Source organism: Eutrigla gurnardus, assembly GCF_963514095.1.
Source record: "Eutrigla gurnardus genome assembly, chromosome: 11".
In the NCBI taxonomy this organism is placed as follows: Eukaryota; Metazoa; Chordata; class Actinopteri; order Perciformes; family Triglidae; genus Eutrigla; species Eutrigla gurnardus.
This window is the reverse complement of record NC_139925.1, coordinates 4,125,090-4,150,463: the sequence shown is the minus strand read 5'-3', so window position 1 is coordinate 4,150,463 and position 25,374 is coordinate 4,125,090. Positions and strand designations below refer to the sequence as shown.

General features: G+C 46.2%; 1 protein-coding gene across 4 annotated transcripts in view; it reads left to right on the top strand.

The window, feature by feature from the left end:
* Window positions 1–25,374, top strand: part of ate1 (arginyltransferase 1) — a 55,486-nt gene that overhangs the window by 25,143 nt on the left and 4,969 nt on the right. For all 4 annotated transcript variants that reach the window (XM_084020702.1, XM_084020701.1, XM_084020700.1 and 1 more), the window contains 4 exons: window positions 351–383; window positions 5,971–6,152; window positions 9,846–9,945; window positions 22,911–23,031. In XM_084020702.1, the coding sequence (XP_083876828.1) occupies window positions 351–383; window positions 5,971–6,152; window positions 9,846–9,945; window positions 22,911–23,031 (436 nt within the window). The remainder of the gene's footprint in view (window positions 1–350; window positions 384–5,970; window positions 6,153–9,845; window positions 9,946–22,910; window positions 23,032–25,374) is intronic.

Genomic DNA, 25,374 nt, shown 5'->3' with positions numbered 1-25,374 from the left:
CAAAAAAAAAAGGGTATAGTAGGGAGAACGGAAGAAAGACTTAAAGATTCACATACAGTCCTCCAGTAATTGATATCTCATGCGGCGGGAGGGCTGTTTTGACGGGAACGCTGATTATTTAAGCTGTCACCGTGTCCTCCCTGCACCGCCGAGCTTCGGCTGATAGGTTAAATGTTTTCATTTGTGTAAATACAGTTTTCATTTTATGCCTCTATGCGACACCTGAGTGAACAGAAGAAAACAGGGAGGGATAAAGTATATAGGACGGTATGGTTTTCATTTATGTCTTCCAGAAGAGTTGGTGACCCAGAGAACTAACTGTTTTCCTCTCTTTCCTCCCCCCTCCACAGTTCCGGAGATTTCTCTGTGATTCACCACTAGAGGTATGTATTTCTTTTGGCCTTTTGACAGTTTAATAACCCCCCACACACACACATCCATGTGTGTTACCTGTAATGATTTAACCACCAAGAAAATGTCCTCCCCGGTGAAATTACTGTCGTGTTGATAATGATTTGGAAAAACAAAAAGAGTTTCAGTATTTAGCTCTTCATCAAAAACGCTCCAAAGGGGGATGAATGTATACGGTTCCCCTCGTTTCTCTCTTCAAGAGCCCTCCAGCTGGATTGAGAGAGGGGGGGGTTAAGGGATTCACGAAGGGGGTTTTGTTTCATATTGGAGAGGTTTTAATTTAGCCCTGTGTAAGTGAAAGGGGGGGTGGGGGTGTTGAAGGAGGTGCAATGTGGTGTCCAGATTGTGTTGCGATGGTTGAGTCCTTCCCTGTGGCTTCGCAGGATGGGACATCCTCGGCTCTTCTCCTTTCTGTGGTGACCTCATAGGTGGCTCGTATCAGGCTTGTGTGCAAAGAAGTCATTATTTGGGCTACAGCAAAAGGTCTGATATCGGCCTCTGGGCTATCCTCAAGCCCCGCCCCCAAAATATGTCAGCGAAGCATTTTGTAGTTGGAGAGAAAACTTCTCAATTAGTTCAGCCGGCTGTGAGCTTGAGCTAAACAAGCTACCTACTGTTAGCACAAGGCTAAACTACCAAAGAGATGGAGAGAAAATGTTTGCTAATACTTTTTCCTGCTGTGGCTAGCTCGTCACTACGGTTAGCAGAAGGCTAAACTACCAAAGAGATGGAGAGAAAATGTTTGCTAATAGTTTTTCCTGCTGCCTAGCCTTTTGTGGCTAGCTCGTTGCTACGGTTAGCAGAAGGCTATTAGCAACATTTTCTCCCCAAATGAAACACTTTGCAGGAATCCTCAGACTTTCTGAGGTTTCTTTGGTTTACTCTGCAGTGTCGGCAGTTGTTGTTGCCCATGTTGGGAAGAGCAACTTCGTCCTCCATGATATTCTACCATGGAATCGGGCTTCGTAGAACAGCCAATAGGAACTCTCTCTCTGAAATCTCCTCTCCTGAAATGACCTGTAATTGGCCGAAGTCAAAGTCTAGTTGTCTCTCAGACCACATGACTTACAAAGCACCGAAAGGTTATTATGGAGTTTTTGTCCATTGACACGGACCAGCTTTTAATGAACACTATGTTGCTTGTAATCATTGATTCTTAGATGGTTGTAATGTGGAGGAGGAAGGAGGATTTACGGTTAAGCTGTCGTATTCTCCGTGGTCACTCAGTGAGGTGTCGGTGCAGCCAGGCAACGCCGAGCACTTAGCACAGGTTGGCTGGTTGAGCTGCAGCCTCAGAAACGCCAGTGGACCCGTTGGGTCAGGACAATTACACCAGCAATTAGACCCAGGATGGGCACTTATAACGGCCACTTTAATGGGGGATTGAGGGGTCAGGAGCACACACACTCTCACACACACACACACACACTCAAACCGACTGACACAGAGACACAAAAACACAGTCGCGTTGCCCCGTGGGCCCCCTCAGGTCTTCGCTAATGAACATCATTAGTGTTTATAGGAAACCGGCTTTTATCACCTCGTCAAGGCTGGCGGCCAGGCACACTGAATCACACACACACACACACACACACACACACACACTGTGGCACACTGCCTCACATATCTTCCTGCCTTCACTGTCCCGTCCTCTCAGACTGGTTTAATGGGAGGGAGGGGGGGGGGGCATTCGTTTGGCCTCCTCTCGCCCAACTTGTTTTTATTTCTGTCTCTGATCTCCCTCCCTGTTTTCTCCCGTCTCCCTCCAAATGCTCTCCATTTCAGAGTGATTATGTGCTACCTCTGCGTGTCGGCCTCCATCTGTCTCCAATCAGAGCTGCTATTAAAACACACAGACACACACACAGACACACACACACACACACACACACACACACACACACACACACAGACACACACCACATGGACCTGCATACTGTGTGGTTCATCAGCTCACATGTAAGCCCCGGCATTTATACAAATGTATGCAAACGTACAAATCCAACTGCAGCTCATTAGGTACAAGGTTGAATTGTGTTTTTTTCTTTTCGCTGTGTTCCATTTCGCCACGATGGCAGAGGATTCGTGTTGAAACTAGGAGGTAATTAACATCAGATGTTTTTTTTTATGCATTCACGCACACAAACAGACACGTAAACACTCGTGCAGTCGGATAAACAGTGGCACACGGTGAGAGGCAGCCAGTCGTGCAGGTGTCTCGTCGTCACTGCACTTGACCGCGCTGAGGTCTGTAAGTGGCATGTGCTGCAGAAACTCTGCTTTTATGGGCCGTCCGGGTGGGTTCGTGCTCTCATTCTGTTTCTATTTATTCCTCTTTACGGCTTCCTAATGTGTCTAACCGAGGGGCAAACACTCATTAACGGGGGTGTTGGCCAATTAGTCACGTGTTTTTAAAAGGTTTTTTATAGCCACACCTCTCAAGCTTTCTCTCTCTGTCCTTCTGTGATGTTGAGAGGAAGATAGTGAGACGTTGCATTATACAACGAAACAGAGATACAGATCAGCAGGGAATGACATACCATCGTAGTGAACACAGAACCCACATCAGCGGTACAGTAAGCTGAAAAATCAGATGAGTCCTCTCTACTGTAAAACGACAGGACAGTCGTGTAAATGACAATGTAAATGCGCTGCCCTCTTATTTAGTAATTAGTCGTTTTGGTCTTAGTCGTCTTAAGATTTCCTCCGTCAATCCATCACTTTTTTTAATATATTTTTGTTCATTCGAATTTGTATTTAAATCCAAATTGGATTACATTATACAGCACAACATATTTATCTTTTTTTCTCTTTTTAAAAAAGTAAAATAATAATAATATAAAAAATAATAATAAATATAATAATAAAAAACTAAAATAAAAATAATAATACAAAAAATAAATAAATATAATAATAAAAAATAAAATAAAAATAACGTAAATAATAATAATAAATATAATAATAATAATAAAAAAATAATTATATGTGATCTGTCACTTTTGAATGCTTTTTTTCATGTTGAATGACTTATTAAAAAAAAACAAAAAAACAACAACAACCTTTTGAACACATCTCTATTAAACACAATATTAAAACTGGTGATTTAAATTGAATCAATTAGTCAACAAAATCGTGCGATCGCCCTACGATCCATCCACAGTGACTAAAGGTAATGAACAAGTCCAGCACAAGTGAAATAAGAAACTACATATATTTTTTAACAAAAACAAGAAAATAAAGAAAACTATTAATAAATATGATTAAAAAGAAATCAATACCTGAGCAGAGAGAGGGGGAAAAAAGGAACCGTAAATGAAACCATGCTCGTCCCAAATGTGTTGTGTAAATCACTATTGTTGTGAAGAATTGGCGTAAACTCAAAGCAATTTCCAACTCTGTTCCTCGGCTAATATCCGTCACTTCCTGTTAGCAGAAGCCAAGCCCTTTTTGTCCTTCTCTGTTGTTCCAAACAACAGCTTTGATCAAGACGCACTGCGTTTCATCACTCTGACTGAAACGCCGACCTCTTTGTCCACACTGATCAATCTGTTTCACATAACACTGCAGGATCTCACCGCGCCACAAAGAGCATTTTATACAACGTGTTTTTGTTATTTAAATACTCATATAAACAGTAATCTCATTCCAGATGTTGTATTATATTTAAATACAAGGTATGAGCTGTCTTTGTGTATTGTACACTCTGTTCCTTTCTTTTCTATCATTAAGAGTCGGACTCATATTCCAGTGGGATTTGCTGGAATATGCAGCTTTTTTTTAACTGCATGCAACTTTAAACGACCGCAGAAAAGTGTCTGGAAGTCAATATCGTACTCCAGTTTTCCGTTTCTGACATTTTAACCGCGGTCGAAGCAAACGCTCACCGAGCCCGAGCGTTTAACTGTATTTAACCATATGAGAGTGATTTGGGGGGGAATGTTTAGATTGTTGTCACAGTGGCAAGGACGCAACCATTAAGCTGTCGTCCGAGGTGACGTGCGGGTCAGTCGAGACAAGGCCGGCCTTGAACCGGCGCTCGGAAAAACTTATAAACAAACTACGCAGACTCTGTTTGCTTCTATCGCACGACTGTTTCACATTTCTGCCATTGTGCTCCAGCGTGAGGTGGGGTAAGTAAGAGAAAAATAAATACAAATCACCCTCTCTTACACACACACACCTCGCTCTTTTCCATTTTACTTACAACTTCTCAACTGACACAGAAGAGTGGGGCCTCTGACAAAGCCTCCAGTGTTTCTAAAGGAGGGGGGGTGCCAAGAAATAACAGGCTGCCTGTTTTCACAGACAGACAGTTCCCCCTACCACACACACACACACACACACACACACACACACACACACACACACAGTGCGGTGCTCCAGATGTGGTGCCTGTCAGTTGCCCTCCAAAGAACTGCATTTTTTCTTGATTCTTCCCTCCTTTTTTTTTTTTTTGGTCTAAACCCACATCATCTTTATGTCATATCATATGTCCTCTGATGTGGAGCAGCATTTAGACAATTTAATCATCCCTTCCCACTCAACTACCCCCCCCCCCCCACACACACACACACACACACACACACAGAGTAAATGTACTCTGGTGTATATTGTGTCAGACAGGTAATCAGACCTGAGTGTTCGGGGGGATTTTGAATTTTTTACTACCAGCTCTGCTTAAGAAAACCTTGCATGGTGGTAAAGGAGGAAAATAGGGCATGCAGTCACACCATCAGCCCAGTGGGGTCAGAAAGCTGCAGGGAGAGTGAGTGTGAGTGTGTGCACCTTGTTTTTATTTGGTCAGCTTTAATTCGAGTGTGGACCCTGTGGCACGATGGATTATCCAGCTAGCTCTCACTGTTGTGATAACTAGCCAGCGTTTGCACGACTTAACCGAGTCCAGATGACTGTTGAGGGGCGAAGGATCCTGTTACTAGTGCACTGAAGACACACGCGCACACACACACACCAACAAACCAATACCCTGGCTCACTGTGACCTCTGACCCCTAACCCCTAAGCCTCTCGTCTTAAGCCCTCGCGATAAAAGCCGTAAAAGTGACTTGATTAAAAAAAAAAAAGAAGAAGAAAAACAGCGCGTGGATCCCTGTGAGAAAAACGCAACGTGTGTCAAACACTTGCAGACACGGGTGGACACCTACACCCACATTCCTCCGTGCCACATGGGGAGTAGCAGACGTGGAGGAGGGGGGCTTGGCAACGCTCCACCACCGCCCGGTGAAATGGATTTTTGCTCATGCAGGGTCTTTTATTAAAAACTCCTCTCCTGGAGTGTTTCTGTGGCCAGCTCCCCCCTTCACCCGCCTAACTCCACCCCGCTCTCACTCCACATTTGGGAGCTATTAGCAGGCTGAACGTGAAGCTACTGTACACCCCCACACATTATGTGTGAGGCCTGGCAGGGGAAAAGCCTGGATTATGATTCATACAGGTGTGTGTGTGTGTGACAGTATAAAAACAGCCCGCTCTCTCATTCCACTGTGATATATATATATTTTATACAACATGAGCCTGACCCCGCCCCCCTCCCCCCCCACAGGTGGAGAACCCTCCAGACGGGCCCGAGATGGGCTACGGCTCCTTCCACCAGCAGTACTGGCTGGACGGGCGCCTCGTGGCGGTGGGGGTGATCGACATCCTGCCGACGTGCGTGTCCTCCGTCTACCTGTACTACCACCCAGACGTGGCCTCGCTGTCTCTGGGCTCCTACTCTGCTCTCAGGTTGGTTGCCAGGTTACCATCCATATCATCCCCCCCTCTAGATTTGAGAGTCGCCTTACGAGATGATGGAGATGGTCAGGAATCACGTCCGTTCTCTCGTTTCACAAAATAAAAAACATCGTTTTTGTTTACTTCCCGTCACAAAGAGGATGCAATTTGTTCTGATTTAACAATTATTTTTTACAAAAATGCAACCCAACGGTGCACAATGCAAATTATACCACCAGAGCAGCTTCTGCAGAACATCTTTTTCTGTGAAAGGAAGTTTTCTCTACCTGATCACTTTATTAAATGCTGGTTAATCCAGCAACAACCTGTACTCATGTCTAGTTGTCTGTAGCTACTAACGTGTTTTATTGTATCTCTCTGTACTCGGTTTAACTTATTTTACCTCATTGTTTTCTTTGGGCGTTGCAGCATCCGCTATAAGCACTATGATATTTGCATTGGATAGCTCTTTCTCTATATACACTGTATCTGTCCCTATCAAATAAACCATAAATAAATAATATGATGGGCAGCGAAGCTTGAGCAATATCCAGATATTTTTACGAGTAATTAAACTACGTGTTTAAATGAGATGGGTAGTGATTTTTAAAAAAGAGGAATTGCTTTCAGCGGTGACCATTCCCTTTGTTTTCACTTCTATTCTTCCTCCCTTTTCATTCCTGCATATTTGCCCTCCTCTTAACCCGCTCTCTCTCCCGGACTCTTGATCTTCGCCTCCTCCTTCGCCTCCATTTTTTTTAATCTTCCCTTAGAACTGTATATTATAAGAGCCATATTAGCGTAGGTTTGGGGGGGAGCACCTCTCTCTTCACACTCGATTGGCCGAGGCAGCGCTCTCTTTGTGGTTCAGCTGACGACAGTTCCCTCTGCCAAGATGAAACGGGAGAACACACACATACGCTACAGGCGCGCATATCTGGCGTTTCCTGTAAAATGTAACCCAATAATGTGAGAAAGGCTTTTTAAAAAAGATTTCTGCGCAGATGTGGGGGGGGTGAAAAGCAGGGCTGATATCGGCTTCAAAGTTGACGTGTACAGGTGTCCACATGTGTGTTGAGAGAGGTGGTTTCATCGAGGCCGCGGACACGGGAGGGGAAACACCCCCGGTCCATCACTGTATTATTTTTAAGATCTGACTCCAACAGTAACACAGAGTCCTCGGGTGTGTCGAGGGAGGGAGCCAACGTGGACTCAAATCCTGCCGTTGGTTTACAGACACCGGAGACCGGGGCCTTTGATCTGGTTCTGGACACTCCCTTAGTCTGCTTGGCCTGGCTGGCTCTGTCCTAAACTTTCTTCTTCAGGATGCACACGCACGCACACACACACACACACACACACACACACACACACACACACATTAGATGGCGTCTCTTCTCCACGGTAAGCCCGACTGGGTTGGAATCTGTTCGACCGTGTACACTCCTTTAAATAAAACTGGATTTAAGAAGAAGTCTTATAGGAAAACGTCATGGAAAGATTGTGGAAAAAGAGGGGGAAAGTGCTTCAGTGAGAAGCCTGATTTGTTGGACATATTTCCCGGGTCTTCATCCGACAAAACAGCCACAGAGTTGGATTATGTTCCAGTTGTGGTTAAATATGTGTGTTTCAAGAGAGAGAGAGACAAAAAAAAAAGCAGCACTGTGTGGATTTCGGTCCATCTTGTACATCAGTGTGGGTGTGATTCAGCACTGAAACAGGAGAGGGGGGTGTTGAGTGCAGCTCCTCCTGCCACAGAGGACAGGAGGAGGAGGAGGAGGAGGAGGAGAAGTAAAGAGGCACATAATGAGGTGCCCGAGGCGCCTTGTGTTGGAAACGCAGCTGGTGTCCGACCGCGATCACTTTCTTATGGGGATGTCCTGATTATGTCGCGTTGCCCCTGATCCTCATCCAAGAGCTTGAGTATTCAGTAATTGCTAGTACTATATATATATACATATATATATATATATAGAATGCACATGTGGGTGTCAGTGAGTCTGTTTTTTAGATTATAAATATAAAAATATATATCTTTTTTCTTTTTTTTTACATTATATTGTGTGTATCGTCTTGATAGTTGCACATGGTGTTTGAGGAGAAGTTGATGTTGGAGGTGTGTTAAACCTGCTGGATGTAGCCGATGCAAAGCAGCATTTTTCTGCACGCGCGTGGCTCGAAGCCTCTCGTGTGATTTTAAACCGCAGGCTGCTGTTTGTGTTGTTGTGACTGCTGTTCAGTTTATGTTCCTTTTAATTTGCTCACAGTTCTAATTTTGAAGGGATCCCAAATCCTGCAGATCAGCTTGGGACATCCCATTTTTATATATATATATATAAATATATACAGTAACTGTGGGACTTCAGGTTAAATTTCCCTAATTAAATAGGCCTCCGTGTGCTTCCCGTCACTAGTAGTGTTCAGTAATGAAATGTTTCCGCATGCAGGCGAGGCTACAGTAAGCACCTTGTGGTATGCATCAGGGGCGTGTGTGTGTGTGTGTCTGTGTGTGTGTACACTCAGTACACACACACACACACACACACACACACACACACACACACATCAGTATCAGGGAAGCTGTGCCGGAGCAGAGGGCTTGATAATTGGCTTGTGCTGGAGTGTCAGATGGCTGAAGAGGGGATAATGGCGGACTCAAGCTGCTGCCATTGGGGGGGAGGTGGGGGTGTGAAGGCCTCAAGTGAAGGAGGGAGGGGGGGGCACAGGGCTTTTTGTGAATGGGGCCCTCGCCTCTCTTGACCCCCCCTCCCCCAATTCAGGCCTGCCGGGCGCTTTTGTGGAGAGGGGATGGGAACCCAGGAACCTGGCAGCAAGCGGGTGACCTTCCAGCACCTCGCTCTCGCTGCTTCTCTTCTCCCTCCCTTTCTCTTTCTTGACCTTCCTCTTTTATATTCTCCCCCCTCTCTCTCCCTGTCTCCCCCCTCCCCTCCCTCCCCGGCTTGGCCTGCTTTGTCCCGTGTCTTATTTTTCAGTGCATCTATTTTATTTTAAGGCCTCTTTCTTTCTCTCTCTCTGTTAAGTATTGTAAGAAAGGGAATCCCTCCCCCCCTTCATTTGAGCGGGTGAAACACAGAGGGTGGAAGGAAGAGAGAAACAAAAAGGAGCTGGAACTCCGTTATGGAATAGTGAAGGAAACGGTGGAGGGAAAAAAAGGATGCAGTTAAGGAAGAAACAATTGGGGGGAGGGGGGGGGGGGATAAAGTGGGCAAGACATTTACTGTATTTGAAGAAGCCTTATAAATTTCCCAAGTTCTAAATCTTTATTTTAAACGCTGTCTGCCTCCTTTTTCATCACCTTCTTTTCTGCCGGAGGGCTGAATGCCGATAAAGAGAGACGACAGTTGTTTTTGTGTAATGAAATGAGACGGAGAAAAGCTGCCTTTAAAGAGTATGGGTGTTTACTTCCTCGGCTCAGGCACCGCTCCACTCTGCTACTACCAACTTCATGTCTTAGTGCCCTCGTTTATATGCTGCTGATATACCAACCTGGAAGGAAAAACATCGGTACATTCTAAACTAAGTTTGCTTTGTTTTCAGTGATGAATACCACCTTCAAATCATTTGTTTGTCCCTTAAACGTGCAACGTCTGAATCCAGAGAAGAAAAATGCATGAGATCTCACACTCATGCATACTTCCATACTTCCATACTGAAAAGCTGTGTGTGTGTGTTTTCCTGCCACAGGGAGATCGCCTTCACCAGGCAGCTGCAGAAACAGTCCCCTAAATTGTCCCACTACTACCTGGGCTTCTACATTCACTCCTGTCCCAAGATGCGCTATAAGGTATGCATTATCTCACACACGTTTCACCTCTTATATAAAGTCATCAACAGGTGTTGTCCACATCATCCCTCCCTCCTTTTACGAGAGACAGTCAGAGAATCCGTCCTTACAGAACTCTTATCCCCATACATATATATTGCCATATTAATATATTCCCATATACATATATATTGCCTCCTCCCTGAACTGTGTCCTCGGGCCAGTGACCAAAATGTTGGTTTCCTCTGATTACTTTTGCATAATGTTAGTTTTCCATCTATGAGGCATTAAATCTTCTCTCCTGCTTGTAAAGGAAGAGGAAGAGGAAGCCCCTTCTCATTTTCTTCTTTCTTGATATATTATTAGTGTGAAGACCTGAACAGGGGACCTACCTGTTAAAAACACATTTTTCATGTATTTCATGTTGGAATGTAGCCCGGTGATACATATCAAGTGTACGTTTTTAGAAGGAAATAATAGATTAGATATGCAATGGGAGATCAGGCATCAAGATAACATGATGCATGCAAATGCGTTATGTTTAAATACATGGAAGCATTATTAAAACGAGGAGAAGTGTAAGTGAAAGGCAAAGAAACGGGTCCAGAGGGGAGGTTCAGGCCAGGAAGAGAGGCTGCTGAAGACATTAAAGGTTGAGAGGGAGGTCACGGCAGCTGTGACTCAGTACATCTTACACAACTGCGGTTGATATACTTTGACACAGAAATGCATAATACATTTACATATATATGCAAGCACATGCACACGGGAGCCACTAGTCACAACCGCACTCACGTTCACACCCAAAAAAAAAAACGGCACTTGAAGATCTACAGCTTCAGTTTGATGATGAAAGAAAGGCAGCCGTTTCAAAAGTCCATTAGTTTGGCCAAAGATTTCCATTCATGCCTTCCTTCTCTCATCCATCTCCTAATTCCTCTGTTCCTCTGTCATTTCATTCAGATGCTCCCACAGATTCTTCTTGCCCATGGGAGACTGATGTCTTGTTGGGGATTATGGCACAGTGCCACAATCTGTTTTTTTTTATCCATTTACATCTTGTTTTGGTGGGGGGTGGGGGTTGCATAGTGCCTTGCCCGTTTTCGGGTTGCATGCGAGTGCGTTGGCTCCGTGTTGAATCCTGATCACGGCTGTTTGTCTGAGAACACTGTTACCACAGCACCTAACCCCCCCCAGCGCTGGTATTTACCCCCCATATCAGTGTGTGTTTGCAGCGTCTTGTTCACAACCTCCCCACTTCTTCCCATTCTACCCTCGGGGTGGGTGGAGGGGGGGGAGCACAGAACAAGGGTGAGAAGGTTGCCCAGTTCCCACCTTTCGGGCTCTCACACTCCCACAGAAAACACACCCGCGCTCCAACACAACTCTCACCACATGCACGGTGTCTGGCCTCCATTGTCCCATTTGCATATGAGCAGCTAGGAGTAGTTCATTAATGCACAGGCATACTGTGGAATTGTTCGTTAAGATGGTGGGAGCCCCTAAACTCTGCTGTTGTTGTGTTGGGAGGGTTTTTTTTTTCTGGTTTCTGGATCTCGGTCCTGCTGCTCCAAAAGACCAAAACACCAGCACTTGAACCCTGCTGGACACCACTCAAACCCCTTGAACACTCCTTCTTTCCATTTTTTCCTCCTTCCCCCCACGCCACCTCTCTAGGGAACTCCCTCCAGCCCGTCCGTTCACACTAATGTGGATGCATTTAAAAATATACCTTCCTCTGCTTGAACCTTCTCGGCATGCTGGTGGTGCTTCTCACACCCACATCCTGAGCTTCTCTGGGGGGGAATACGTGGATGGTACGAAAGTACTTTAAGCGTAAAAAGAAATATTAAAAGGGCCGATCCATAAGTGTCAGCTTGTAAGGTTTTGCATATAATATGTTGCAATATATCGCGATACAATATCGATTTCTTCAACTCCAAAGATCGATTTAAAAAAAAAAAAAGATTCATGTTTAGATGCGTTGTGAATGCAGTACGTTATCCTTTTTCATTTTATTTTCAATATTTTTTCCAGTGAATTTCATGGGAATTATTAAAATAATTCTGTTTTGAATTAAATAGTTTTTGACTCAATTTGTCCTCTGATCAATATCATCTGATGTACATATACAGGTACTTGTATTTTCATCTTTATTTATATCGCAATATCGTGATACGTATCGTATCGTGACCAAAGTATCGTGATACGTATCGTATCGTGAGGTTCTTGCCAATACTCCTAGTTTTGCATCCATCACCGAGTGAAGATGAAGAAATCATCACTCCATATTATTGACGTTTAGATAACTAATACAAGTGTTTTTGATCATATAGTCATGATCTGGAAAGGCGGTCACATTTATAACCCTCAATAGAATCAGTGCAATATACTTATTGACTTGGTATATTATTATCTTGGATACCACCTCTAGTTTACACAAATTGATTGAGTTAAAATTTGGAAATTTCCTTTAGGCGCGGAAAAAATCCTTCGATAAAGTCGAGAACTAAACGTGGCCTGAAGTTCAGTCGAAGCTCAGACTGCTTCACTCGACTCAACATGCTAAAACCAGTTTCCTGTCTGAGGAATTTCACCCGGTGGATTCGTACCGTACTCTCGTTCCCCGAGGAGTCAGAGATAGCACATTGTTTATGAAACCCACACCAGCAGCGCAGTGAAAGGCTCCTCGTGGTGACTCCACGTCGCCTTCACGGACATACGGGAGAGTTTTAAAGACTCCTAGTTAGGTAACAGGTGTGTGTGTGTGTGTGTGTGTGTGTGTGTGTGTGTGTGTGTGTGTGTGTGTGTGTGTGTGTTTTGGGAGGAAAGTGTTTTTTCTGCCAGGTCACATCACTTCACCCAGGGGGGGAACAGCTCCATGTGTGACGGGTTTAAAAACGTCTTTGAGAACTGGACATGGTCCTGTTGAGCGACCTTAAAGGGTCCTGGAAGACTTGGAGTCCAGCCAGGAGCTGGAGGGGGGTGGGGGGTGGAGGGGGGGCTGCCTGGCCAGTGTCAGACCCCTTTCCTTTGTTGTCAAAGCTGGGACGAAGCGTCCCACAGAGCCTTGCTGGTTTGGCCGGTGCGTTCAGGGTCCGACGTGACATCCTGCCCCTGGCTCCTGTCCCTGGTCCTGTTGGCCCTCCATTGGTCCTCCCTCGGCCCTGCCGCCCCCCCTGCCTCGGCCCTCTGATGTTGAGCTGCAGAGAGCAGAAGGTGAAGCAGTCGGAGGCTAAACGAGACCAAAGGTCTTGGCTCCTCGGACACTCCTCATGTTTTCACCTCTCATGCAACACTAGAAGTCATCTGAATGAGCCGCTCTCGTGACTTTAGCCTTTAGAGTAACTGAGACTTTGTGGCTCAGAGTGCTAAGTCCTCTGTCTTGGTGTTTTAGCTTTGCTGTGGTCACATGGGAATAAACACTGAGACTGCAGACTTCCCGAACTTAAAGAAAAAAGCATGCTCGCTGGTATTCTGTCCCCATCGGGACATATTGCATTTTATTTGATAGCTTTTCTTATATTTGCCTAGGTTCATGATTTTTTACCTGGTCTGCCTTTACCCGACACTTCAACACTTTTGAGGATTTTCTCACATTTTCTGTCCTCGTCCTCCAGTAACTCAACCATCCAGCTTCAGCAGCTCGGCACAAACCAACCCAAAAGAGTTTCATTTCCTTCCATTTGATACATTTCCACTCTTCACTTTGGACAGAACGAGGAGTCAGAGATCCATACAAACACTGTAGTGATTTTCCATTTCTCTGCAGAGGTGTGTGTATGTGTGTGTGTGTGTGTGTGTGTGTGACTGTGTATATGTGTGAGCACTTGTCCGTGTCGGTTATTTTTAAAGTACAGAATAAGCAGACTTTGAGGATATCAAACGAGGTGGTCACGCACTTGGCTTTACCCATCTGCAGTACCTGGTTTTAACAGATCAAGCACTTTTCAAGTGTGGCACACACACACACACACACACACACACACACACACACACACACACACACACACACACACACACACACACACACACGCAGGCTGAAATACCCAGCTATGGCGAGGGAGTGAGAGAGTTACATGAAGTGGCTCTTACTCTTGTTATTATTGTTCACAGTGAAAGAATGTCTCGTTCTGAAGCCCAGGAAACCATTAAATTTTCCACAGAGGGGAAGAAAGGAGGAGTGAGCAAAATAAGTGAAAGGAGGAGAAAGACGACAGATGGAGAGAAGAGAGAGAGAGAAAAAAAGGAGTGACAAAATGTGTTGCCAAATGAGAAAAGGAGGCGAGATGAAAAGGATTTATTCGTTTCCCGGCCGGTACTTCACTGACTTTTAAAGAGCCCCCCCCCCCCCCCCCCCACACCTTTTTTTCGGGCAGCTGCACCTCCGTTTCGTTTCCACCCCCCCCCCCCAACAAACAAACGCCGTCGGTGTGAGCCGGTCACTTCTCCTGCAAACAGCCACATTTGAATTCAGTTGGACTCTCCAAATGAATCCATCCAGGTGGCGGACACCAAGTGCATGCTGGGAATACGGCCGCTGAGAATGTGATGTTGGGGTGCTAATGTTTGCCTTAGTGTGTGTGTGTGTGTGTGTGTGTGTGTGTGTGTGTGTGTGTGTGTGTGTGTGTGTGTGTGTGTGTGTGTTCACCTGCTTCTTGAGCTTCGTTCTCATGACGTCCATCAGTCGTGACAGACGTTCTCCACCTCTCGGGGGCATCTACACAGATGTTTTTTTCAGGGCTCAAGGGTGCTGGAAATCCTTGAAAACACTTGATTTTTCAAGGTTTGAAAAGTGCTTGGATTTCGACTAAAGGTCTTGAAATGTGTGTTCTATGTGATGACATCTATGATAGAACAGAGAAAAGAAGATCTCCATATCTGAGGGACTGAAAACAGCATTTTCTGGCATTTCTTTATGAAAAATGACTTTTGATGATGAACAGATGATGAAAATAGTTGGTGATTATATTTCTGTGGATCTGTTAGTGGAATTAGTTTTCCTTTCATTTGTGGTCCTTCTGTAAAAAGCTGTCTCCAAACATCATGTTGGTTGTTTAGAGGACAATAACATCTCATTTAATGTGATGAACAAGTGACAGAATAAGTAGACTGAATACTGACCATTGGATTGGTACAAATATGGAGTTTACCACAGCTGGAAGGTGCTGGAAAAGCATGGAGATGCACCTTGAAATGCAATGAAAGTCTTTGTGAATCCTTGTTTGTACCCTGCAGCGTACGTTAATGTAATGAATCCTCTCCAGGTACGCAGTCGCAGGTTGGAACATGCTAAAAAAAAAAAAAGGCTCCGAGCCACAGCTATCAGGAGCCCTCATGCATGTTGTTTTCACCCGTTCAGACAGTATGTTGTGTGTGTGTGTGTGTGTGTGTGTGTGTGTGTGTGTGTGTGTGTGTGTGTGTACACATCTGGGCAGATTAAGAGTGACAGTGAGTGAGTTTTCCCACGGAGCCTCTCCTACAGTTCAGCACATACATCTTTTTACACAACAGCACTCGTGTCTTTCTTCCCCTTCTTCTCACGGCACAAACTTTCTAACCCTTTTTTGATAGATTTGAGTGAAAAGCTTTATGTTTGTGTGGATATCTGTGGCTTTTAACGCTTCACAGGCCTCTACAGGTCCAGGCACATTACAGCCGCCCCTCTTTTCTCCTACTCTCCCGCTTTTTCTTTTTTTTTGTATGTTTCCATTCGTCTTTCAGCAACTGTTTTCAAGAAACCAGCCACCATGCTGGTCGGGGATGAAGGATTGATAGAGAGAGGGGTGAACAAACTTTCAACTGATTTCATTCAGCGATAAAAACATCGTTCTGTTCATTTAGTCCAGCGTCGTCGGGGCGTGAAGAGTGTGAGGATCCTGTTCCTCCACTCGTTGAGTTTACAGTCATATTTTTTCTTTTTCCTGAGATGAAAAGAGGTATTTTTTCTTTCTTTCTGCCAGTAGCTTTTTTTTTTCTACCTTCCAACAATCCTCACGTTAAGATCAAAACTAACCGGGTCCATTTTCACCCGCTCTGTGAAATTTATAAGCCAAAGCATACTCCCCTTCCAGCCCTCCCTCCCCCACTTTTATTAAATTGGAGCCATTCTGACAGAAACCATTCTGTCTGATTTAGGTGGACAGGAGACCACCAACAGTGCACCTCTCAGCAGAAACATTTGTTTAAAGTTTTGGATAATTTCTCTTCTTTTTTTATGTTTTTTTAACAAATCATTAACTGACTACAGCAGAGCCCCCCCCTCCCCGGGAGGAGCGCTGACAGGGTGATGGTCCGAGGGAGTCAGAGTTCAAGAGGTCAGGTCAGACGTTTCAGTCGTACTGTGTGTTTGGATGGGGAGGGGGGGAGGAAGGGGGTCGTACGGCTGGCAGGAGCAAGAGGGGAAGGTGTGAAGGTCACGAGGCCCCCGAAAAATGAGAGTTTGGAGACGTTGTCACGCTGAGCAGATCCAGAGTCCTCTAGCTGCCAGCCTGAGGTGTTTGCCTTGCCATTAACTTCACCGCTATTTATTTTTCAAACCCGCTGCAGCTGCGCCACTCTGTCTGAAACGCCGGGTTTCTTTTTTTGGGTGAGGGGAGTGTGTTCAGATCCACGATAAGCACTCCCGGACAGAGTCTGTTTCATGAGCGCGGTCAGACCCGGAGCTCGGCTGGGTGGACGGGTGGGGCCTCGCAGTCAGAAGCTCCAGATTAAGGGGGCCGTGGGTCCGACGGCGGTGTCAGACGGGGCTCGCCGGCCCGTAAAGACCAGAGGAGATAAAGAGATAAAAGTGCCCAGTCTGTAGAGCTGATGCCCATAAAAGCGCTGCCATCGGTTCTCAGGGGCTCCGCCGAAACGCGATCCTGTAAAAATATTTTTCTCCTCATTAACCTGTCATCCGTGGAGCCGTGACGCAGAGCCAATGCGAGGGAGTGCTGGGACAGAGTGGGAGGGGGGATTTTTTACTGGTTTGTCCAGAGGGGGCCCCGAGGGGGAGACTTACCAGCCTGGTTGCTTTATTTGAAGGTAATGTGTTGAGTAGGGTGAAAAGGCCTCGGTGGGTTGTTTAAACAGCAACAGTTAGCGTAAATCTGCCACCACACACACACACACACACACACTCACACTCACACACACACACACACACACACACACACTCTCTCACACACACACACACACACACACACACACACTCACACTCACACACACACACACACACACGCACACACACACGCACACACACACACACACACACACACACACACACACACACACACACACACACACACACGTGCGTATGTCCACAAATGGTGGTGAAAGTCCATCCCTTGTTTGGACACGTCTTTCACCGGTGCTGTCCCTCCGTCCAGCCTCCTTGGTCTTCAGTGTTATTTGTCTTGCTGCTGTGTGTGTTTGCATGGGTCTGGGTTGTTTACATGTGTCCATCAGCGCCCCCCCTCCCCCCCCAGCCGTGGACCTGAATGTATGTGTTTCAACAGTCTTGGGCCCATAGAAGGGACGTATTGTAAGATGATGTTTGAGAGTGCAGATGTAGAGTTTTAAACTCAGATTCCCATCCATGACCCCGGGTCAGAGTGCTAGTCCCCGGCCCGGCCTGGCTCTGGGTCACACTAGCCCCCTTTGTAAACCCCCGCCGAGTTCAGGCTTGACCCGGAGTGACAACCAAGCTGAATAACGGACTGAAGAGGACACAAACGTTGACCGTATTCTGTCTGTTTGGGTCAAACGTCCATGTCCCTGCTGACACATTCACTATTGTGCCCGACCTCCTATATTACGAAACGGGCCCTTTTTTCCCCCCGATTGCACGTTATTTTTGGATATGGTTTGCCAGAAGCAAACAGAGTCAAGGTCTAACATTGGTGACCTCATGTATTCTTGCGAGCGAGCTGACATCACGGCGTTGGAGCCGCTCTGTCTCACGCTGAAGGAGGCGTTCGCTTCACTACTGTTTAACGTAATGCTGTTTCTTCCAGGTTCTGATACAGTTGGCATGAATAGACTCATTGAGACTGAATTCAGACATTCTGCTTGGCCTTGCACACACACACACACACACACACACACACACACACACACACACACACACACACACACACACACACACACACACAAGGGACACCTCAGCTAGGGGGTAGGCTGGGTGAAAACCCAACTGGAGATATGAGCAGGAAATCAGCAGCAGATGTGGGTGTAAAGTAACGCAGATGGAGGCAGGGAAACCCTCTTACTGAGACACCAAGTCCACCTCCCGTCTTCTGGTCTTTCTCCACCGAGCCTGAAAACCGGATCGCTTTGAACCGTGACAGAAACGAATGACCTCATCTTAAAAAAAAGTCCTCCCTCCGATGTGAGACGTGACGATGTCTAGTGCTTTTATTTGGATACTCAAAGACGCTTTACATGAGATGAAAGTATCTTTTGAGTATCAGCGTGTTGGTGTGTTTTATGATATTGGGAGTTATAATAAAAGACAATGTCGTAAAAGTAATAGAAAGCAGGGGAACATAAAAGGAGCATGAGAGCAAAGGGTGAGTGTGATTTATAAAAAGTTCCTGATTTAAAGGGAAAAATCAACTATTTTAGGGACACAGTGTTAAAAACAGCTGCGGTTCTTACTGATGTTGCGTGGACGGTTTTCTGTCGGATGCTGTTGCCGACGACAACCCAGCAAGTGAGCCGTGTTGGTGTTACTATCCATGAAACTCTCCCACAACACAAAGATATTACATATACAACGATTTGAGTGAGATATTTGGTATTAAATTACATAGATTATCAAAATAATTGATCAAACTTTTCATTTTAGCTCTACATGTTAATCCTTGAATCTGTTCCATTTAGCTTCAGCGGCTAATGCAACGCTAACCTTATAGTTTTCTCCACACAAACCCATGTTGTTTTTGCCAGAAGCATTAAAACACATCACTTCCTGTTCTGTCTGGAGGATTTGTTCTGCTAAAGACTGACCAGAAGCACATTTTTTATCATATTAAATGAACAATTTAACTGGGGATGTGCTCAGTCGGAGTCTGAATTTGATATGAATGTGTTTCTTTGGAGAACCTAGAGACCTGAACACGAAGCCGCCTCAAGTCGACACATCCATAAGTCAAAGTCGGGCGAGGAGGCAGAAACGAGGGCAGGAGCAGTGTAGCTTTTCACGAGGATTCCTCGGCTGCAGCGAGGCACTCCAGTTATGTGTTTTGATGAATTGCTTTTCAAATAAATCATAGGTGTGTGTGTGTGTGAGAACAAGACAGATATGGGGGGAAGGGTAGGAGAGGAACAAGGTGACGGCCGTATGTTGGAGTCGTTGAGTTGGCAGTAAAGTAGATGTGATGTGTGCAAAGTCCGTGTGTGGCCTGAATGAGAGTGAGTAATGCCGTGTCACCGAGGGGAGCTCCGAGCTGATAATGGATCGAAAAGCATTGTGTAACCCCCCCCCCACCCCCACCCCCCCGTGGAGATCCGTGTTTATTTCCTGGTGATGATTGAGGTTGAGTAATTGTTTACTCCAGGAGACGGCTTGTTATTCAGACGAGGGCTTTGAGTAATTCCCCCTCTGTCTTGTTAAAAGTTCACTTCACTGTATAAAACGCTGACCTCGGCACATTCATTCACATGCAGAAACACACACAGGGGGTTTGAAAGGGACGGAGTGCATGTCTCTGACTTGTGAACGCACGGCCTCCATTTTTGTTTTTGCGTGGCGATAAGAACGCAGCTTACTTCGCTCTCCCTCCCTCTTCATCCCTCTCCCTCCCTCTTCATCCCTCGCTCCCAGCCTCCTCCTCTCCGTCCTGGCACTCGGACGCCTCCTATCACGTCCATCGGCCCGTGTCCCAGTGACGTTAAATACCATCCCGTTACCCATCTGCACCTCATTTACTCCCCCTCCTCCCCCTCGTCTGCGTCCTATCTCCCTCTCGTTTCTCACACCTCTGACGGCAGCCGAGTCTACGCGCTGACGTTTTCTACATGTTTCTCTCCCCGCTCGTTTTCCGTCCCTCTAAACGAGGCTTTCAGAGGCCGTCAGTCATCGACGGCACCTTCGTATCCGTCTGAACATGCGAGCGCAGGGAGGAGGGATGGGAAGGACGGAGGGAAGCATGGAGGGAAGCATGGAGGGAAGCATGGAGGGGTGGTGACGGATCGGTTTCTGGGGTGGGGAGGTTTCAGACTTTAGAAAGGGAGGAACAAAAATATATATTCTTCGTCTGGAAAGCCTCAAACCTTCCTCGGCGTATTAGGACCACTGTAGGAAGAAAAAACGGAGCCGAGAGAGGGGCAAATATGATGTTTGTTTGATTTATATGGAACCAAATTGTAATCTTATGGCTGTTTATTGATTGGGGCGGTTGGGCTAAGATGCTAGCGGTAGCTTTCACACGTTGTGATGTATTAATTAGAAAAATAAATGCACACGTTCATGGGAGGTTAGCTCGCATAAAGGCTGGTTGTTAGCATCGTAATAAATTAGCTAATGTGCGACTTTATAAACTCAAATGTGCGACTTTGCTTCTGGTAATATTGCCCCCCTCTCTCGTTTTTTACCGTACAGGCTATAATACACCGTCGTACAAACCTGTTGAGGCCCACAAAATGAATAAATCTCATCACATGACTTCCTGGCCGTTCACACGTCTAGCTTTTTGTGTCCTCTTAAGGAACATAGATTTGTAGGAATAAGCTGAGATTGTCCGTTGGACGTCGGTCTTCTGTCTCACAAGGCTCTACAGTAGGATTCAGGAAGCCATCTCTGTTCTCCCGCTGTAAATAACCGTGAGATCGAGTGACGGATATTGTGAAGCAGAGCACGGCGGGCCGATGACGAGGCGAGGGAAGCTGCAGGGGTAGCTGTGAATTACAGGAGGCCTTCAAGCCAAACCTGGAGGAGCAGGAGAAATAAAGGAGGGAAGATAAAGAAAGTCAGCGGTGAGCTCAGTCTTCACTTTCAGTCCAATAAAGAAAAGAAGCTGACAGATAGGTTGTGGTGAACCGAGCTTTTCTCCTCCTCCTCCTCCCTCCTCCTTCTTTTCTCTCTCCTCTGTCCAGACCACTAATAGCTGTGTCCTTCCCCATCATCCTTTCTTCTTTTCAGGGGTTAGAATTGAGGAATTGCTGTCTGTGCCGTTGGCCAGACTGTGTTTCTCTTGTTGGTTAGAGAGACCTCTCATTCTGGCGAAGCTTTCTTCTTTTTCTTTTTTTTTTACAGCAAAAGCACTCTGGATATATCATTCCATGCCTTAGACACAAAACAGAGAGTGAGAGGCCTTTCAGAAAAACAGGAAACCGTTTTATTTCTTTTCACAAATGCAGACCGATCTCAACCTCGCATGTTTTATTTCCCTCCAACGTCCCTGAACACACACATCCATGTCCATGGGAGTGTGTGTGTGTGTGTGTGTGTGTGTGTGTGTGTGTGTGTGTGTGTGTGTGTGTGTGTGTGTGTGTGTGTGTGTGTGTGTGTGTGTGTGTGTGTGTGTGTGTGTGTGTGTGTGTGTGTGTGTGTGTGTGTGTGTGTGTGTGTGTGTGTGTGTGTGTGTGTGTTGAAGGAGTCTACAGAGGTGTGGTCGGGTGTGAGAGTGTCGAGCTGACTGCTGACAGTTGGTTGTTGGGACACGGCGAGCATCCGATCGTGGCGTGTGTTCCTCTGCTGCCGCGGATGCACCGAATTCTACCGCCATCCGTCTGTTAGCGGAGGCACTTAGAGCATGTTACCCCCCCCCCACCAACAGATGATGAAAATAGTTGGTGATTATATTTCTGTGGATCTGTTAGTGGAATTAGTTTTCCTTTCATTTGTGGTCCTTCTGTAAAAAGCTGTCTCCAAACATCATGTTGGTTGTTTAGAGGACAATAACATCTCATTTAATGTGATGAACAAGTGACAGAATAAGTAGACTGAATACTGACCATACAAATATGGAGTTTACCACAGCTGGAAGGTGCTGGAAAAGCATGGAAATGCACCTTGAAATGCTTGAAAAGTGCTTGAATTTGAGTTTGGAAAAGGTGGAGGAACTATGAATTTAGTGATATATTTTTGGCGTTTCAGCAGCAAAAACAAAATAGAAGGTGGGTGAAGATGATGAGGCGAAAGCCTGACTGAGTGACCCCCCCCCCCCCCCCCCCCTCATGGCATCCTGTCCTGCGTGTAAAAACAGGCTGCATATTTGCCGTTATGGGCCCACTGACAGATGGGTCGTGGTCAGGGCGCCGCGGATGGTATTTTCTTTGTCTTGCTTATTATTTCTTGTTCTGAGTTTAATCATCGTCTTTGTGACCTCACTTGTGTATGTTCGAGTCTTTGCCCCGCCGTTTAATTCCTCCGAGACGATAAATATTATTGTGGGGTGTTGAGATGGTGCAGCAGGGGCTTGTTGCAGGCGCCTGCTTGTTTACAGAGCTATCTCAGCAGTTTGTTTGTTTGGTGGCGTGTGATGGAACACAGGTCTCTGATAATGGAGTCACCTCCTTCTTCTGTTCATTCAAAACTCCTCCTCCTCCTTCATTACCCTGCAGCTGTTTTTGTTCAGTTTGGTTTACTTTCCATAAAAAACAATCTTAGGTCAAATTCAGACTTGTACCCGTTTCACAAACACACTACAATACGCCGGCGTTGTTTACGTTTCCTGCTCGCCATCGCAGACGATGTAACTCTGCTGACACGGACACTCAAACAAAGACCTTAAACAGAGCAGAGCTCGATCCCCCCCCCCCCTCTGATCCTGACCCCGAGGTCAGTTTACAACTTGTCAAAAACCTTTAACCCCTAAAAGGTTTACTAGCATGGTGTTATAACAGTAGGAGTGGCCTGGAATATGGATTTATCTGTCAATCATGTTTGTGGAGTAATTAGTCTCTAAAATGTTGAAGCACGGACATTTAATGATTGTAGACATTTTCTGTCGATTGTTGTCATAATGGAAAGGCTTGACCCTCATGTTCTCACCCCCCAGGGGCAGTACCGGCCTTCAAGCCTCCTGTGCCCAGAAACCTACGCCTGGGTACCGATAGAGCAATGCCTACCCAAGCTGGAGGTCTCCCGCTACGCTCGGTTCAACCCGGATCCCGATGCAGGTACGGCTGTGGAACACCTTATCATTTCATGCCTCACACACACTGATCTGGTCTCGGGGTCCTCTGGGTCTTCGGTACTGAACTGGGGGTAAACAGAGAGCCAGGAGCCCCTCCCCCCTCCTCGTGATCCTTCAGCGTGATCGGAGCGGAGCCAGCGCTGTCATGGCGGAAAGGGTTGCCGTTAGACGAATCCTGATATTAGCAATAATAAACCACATGCAGAAGGTAGACTGGCAGACGCCCCATCGGCCTGGACTGGCGAGGGATCGGGGGCCGGGGAGAGCGTTTAATAGAGTGTAAGTGAATGTTTTAAAAGGGGAGAGGTTTGAACCCTATTCTGCAAAAAGGTGCGTAACATGATAGACATTCTCTTTCACCTCAATCCTTTTTTTTGTGTTTGTTCTGCTTTTTGTGCTGGAGGTGGTTTTGGGTGAATGTGCGGTGAATAATTCCTGCGGCTCCCCACGTAAACCAAACAGAAATGTATTTGCATGGTTTGGATGTGCATGCCGAGCAGAAAGACTCCCGTAGACTGACATGGGCCGTCGGGGGGGGGAAGTGAAATAAGGTTTACTGTACAGATTGAACATCACGTGGATAATGTAACCGGCAGCACCGAACAGGAAAGAGCCACGGATAAGACGGTAATAGGAGCTGTCACCCAGACTAGGATTGATAGATGAAGGGTAAGAAACGCAGCAGTAGAAGAATAGACGTGATAAAAAAGTGACTTAATAGAGATGTGAAGAGAAACGGAGGGAGGCTGGTAGCTGTGTGCTGGCACTAGAAGAGAGTCCAACAACATGAGAGGCTGACTGACGTGGAGGACGGAAGGATCCGTGAATGTGGACTCAACTTCTTGCATTCTTTCTAATGGCCATCAGGGGGCGACTCCTCCGATTGCGATAAAGAAGTCTGATTGTATGGAAGTATATGAGAAATGGTCCTACGTCTCTCTTGATGTATTATCTCAGTCAACATTGTAACGTTGAGTTGAATCCTTAAACCTTGCATTCTCTGCTGGCCACCAGGGGGCGACTCCTCTCTGGTTGTATAGAAGTCTATGAGAAAATGGTCCTACTTCTCTCTGCTGGCCACCAGGGGGCGACTCCTCTCTGGTTGTATAGAAGTCTATGAGAAAATGGTCCTACTTCTCTCTGCTGGCCACCAGGGGGCGACTCCTCTCTGGTTGTATAGAAGTCTATGAGAAAATGGTCCTACTTCTCCCTGCTGGCCACCAGGGGGCGACTCCTCTCTGGTTGTATAGAAGTCTATGAGAAAATGGTCCTACTTCTCTCTGCTGGCCACCAGGGGGCGACTCCTCTCTGGTTGTATAGAAGTCTATGAGAAAATGGTCCTACTTCTCTCTGCTGGCCACCAGGGGGCGTCTCCTCTCTGGTTGTATAGAAGTCTATGAGAAAATGGTCCTACTTCTCTCTGCTGGCCACCAGGGGGCGACTCCTCTCTGGTTGTATAGAAGTCTATGAGAAAATGGTCCTACTTCTCTCTTGATGTATTATCTCAGTAAACATTGTAAACATGAGTTTATGGTCTCAATCTCTAGTTTCAAGTCTTCTTCAATCCAGCATGATGTTCATTTAGTACATTATGGTCCATTTAGAGTCCACCAGACCAGAAAGCAGGGGATGCTTTAGGGGGCGGGGCTACCTGATGACTGACAGGGCGTTACCACGGCATCTTCTTCTTTTTTCAACCCTTTTCAGTGTATTTTCCTTCATGAAAGCTAGTTGTAACATGTCGGCCAGCTCCACCCTCTGACATCACTTCCGATCGCCGAAAGAGCCAGAACTCGAGGCTTTGCAACGTCACGCCACAAGATCAAAGGGTGACATCACCACTCTTATATCCAGTCTATGGCAGCGATGCCACCTTTCCTATATTTTCTGTTTCAGAATCAAAGACTTCACACTCGTCAAAGGATTAGGATTCTACTTCTTTTTCTTCTTTCCTGGCGAGCTTTTCTTCTTTGCTCAATCCACACCCTGGAGAAAAGGAGGGGGGGTAAAAACCATTAGTCGGCTGGTCATTTACACCGTCGCCATTAACAGCTTAGCCAGTAGGTGTGACCTTTTTCTTCGTCAGTCGTACCTCTGGATCCCCGAGTCGGCACAAATGACCGAGGACCAGCTGCAGCCTTTTAGACTTTGCCATTTTGTATTTTTTGCGGAGCCTTCGTTCCTGCTGTTGCTCTTGGACGCCGACGTTAAAACGCCGTGTCACTACGTTGAGGTGCTAGCCGTCTGGACGTTTGGCCCTCAGGTCTGCTGCCAGCCAGCGGTTGTGTGGAGGGTTTTTTTTCTGTCCTCCTCCAGAAATACACCC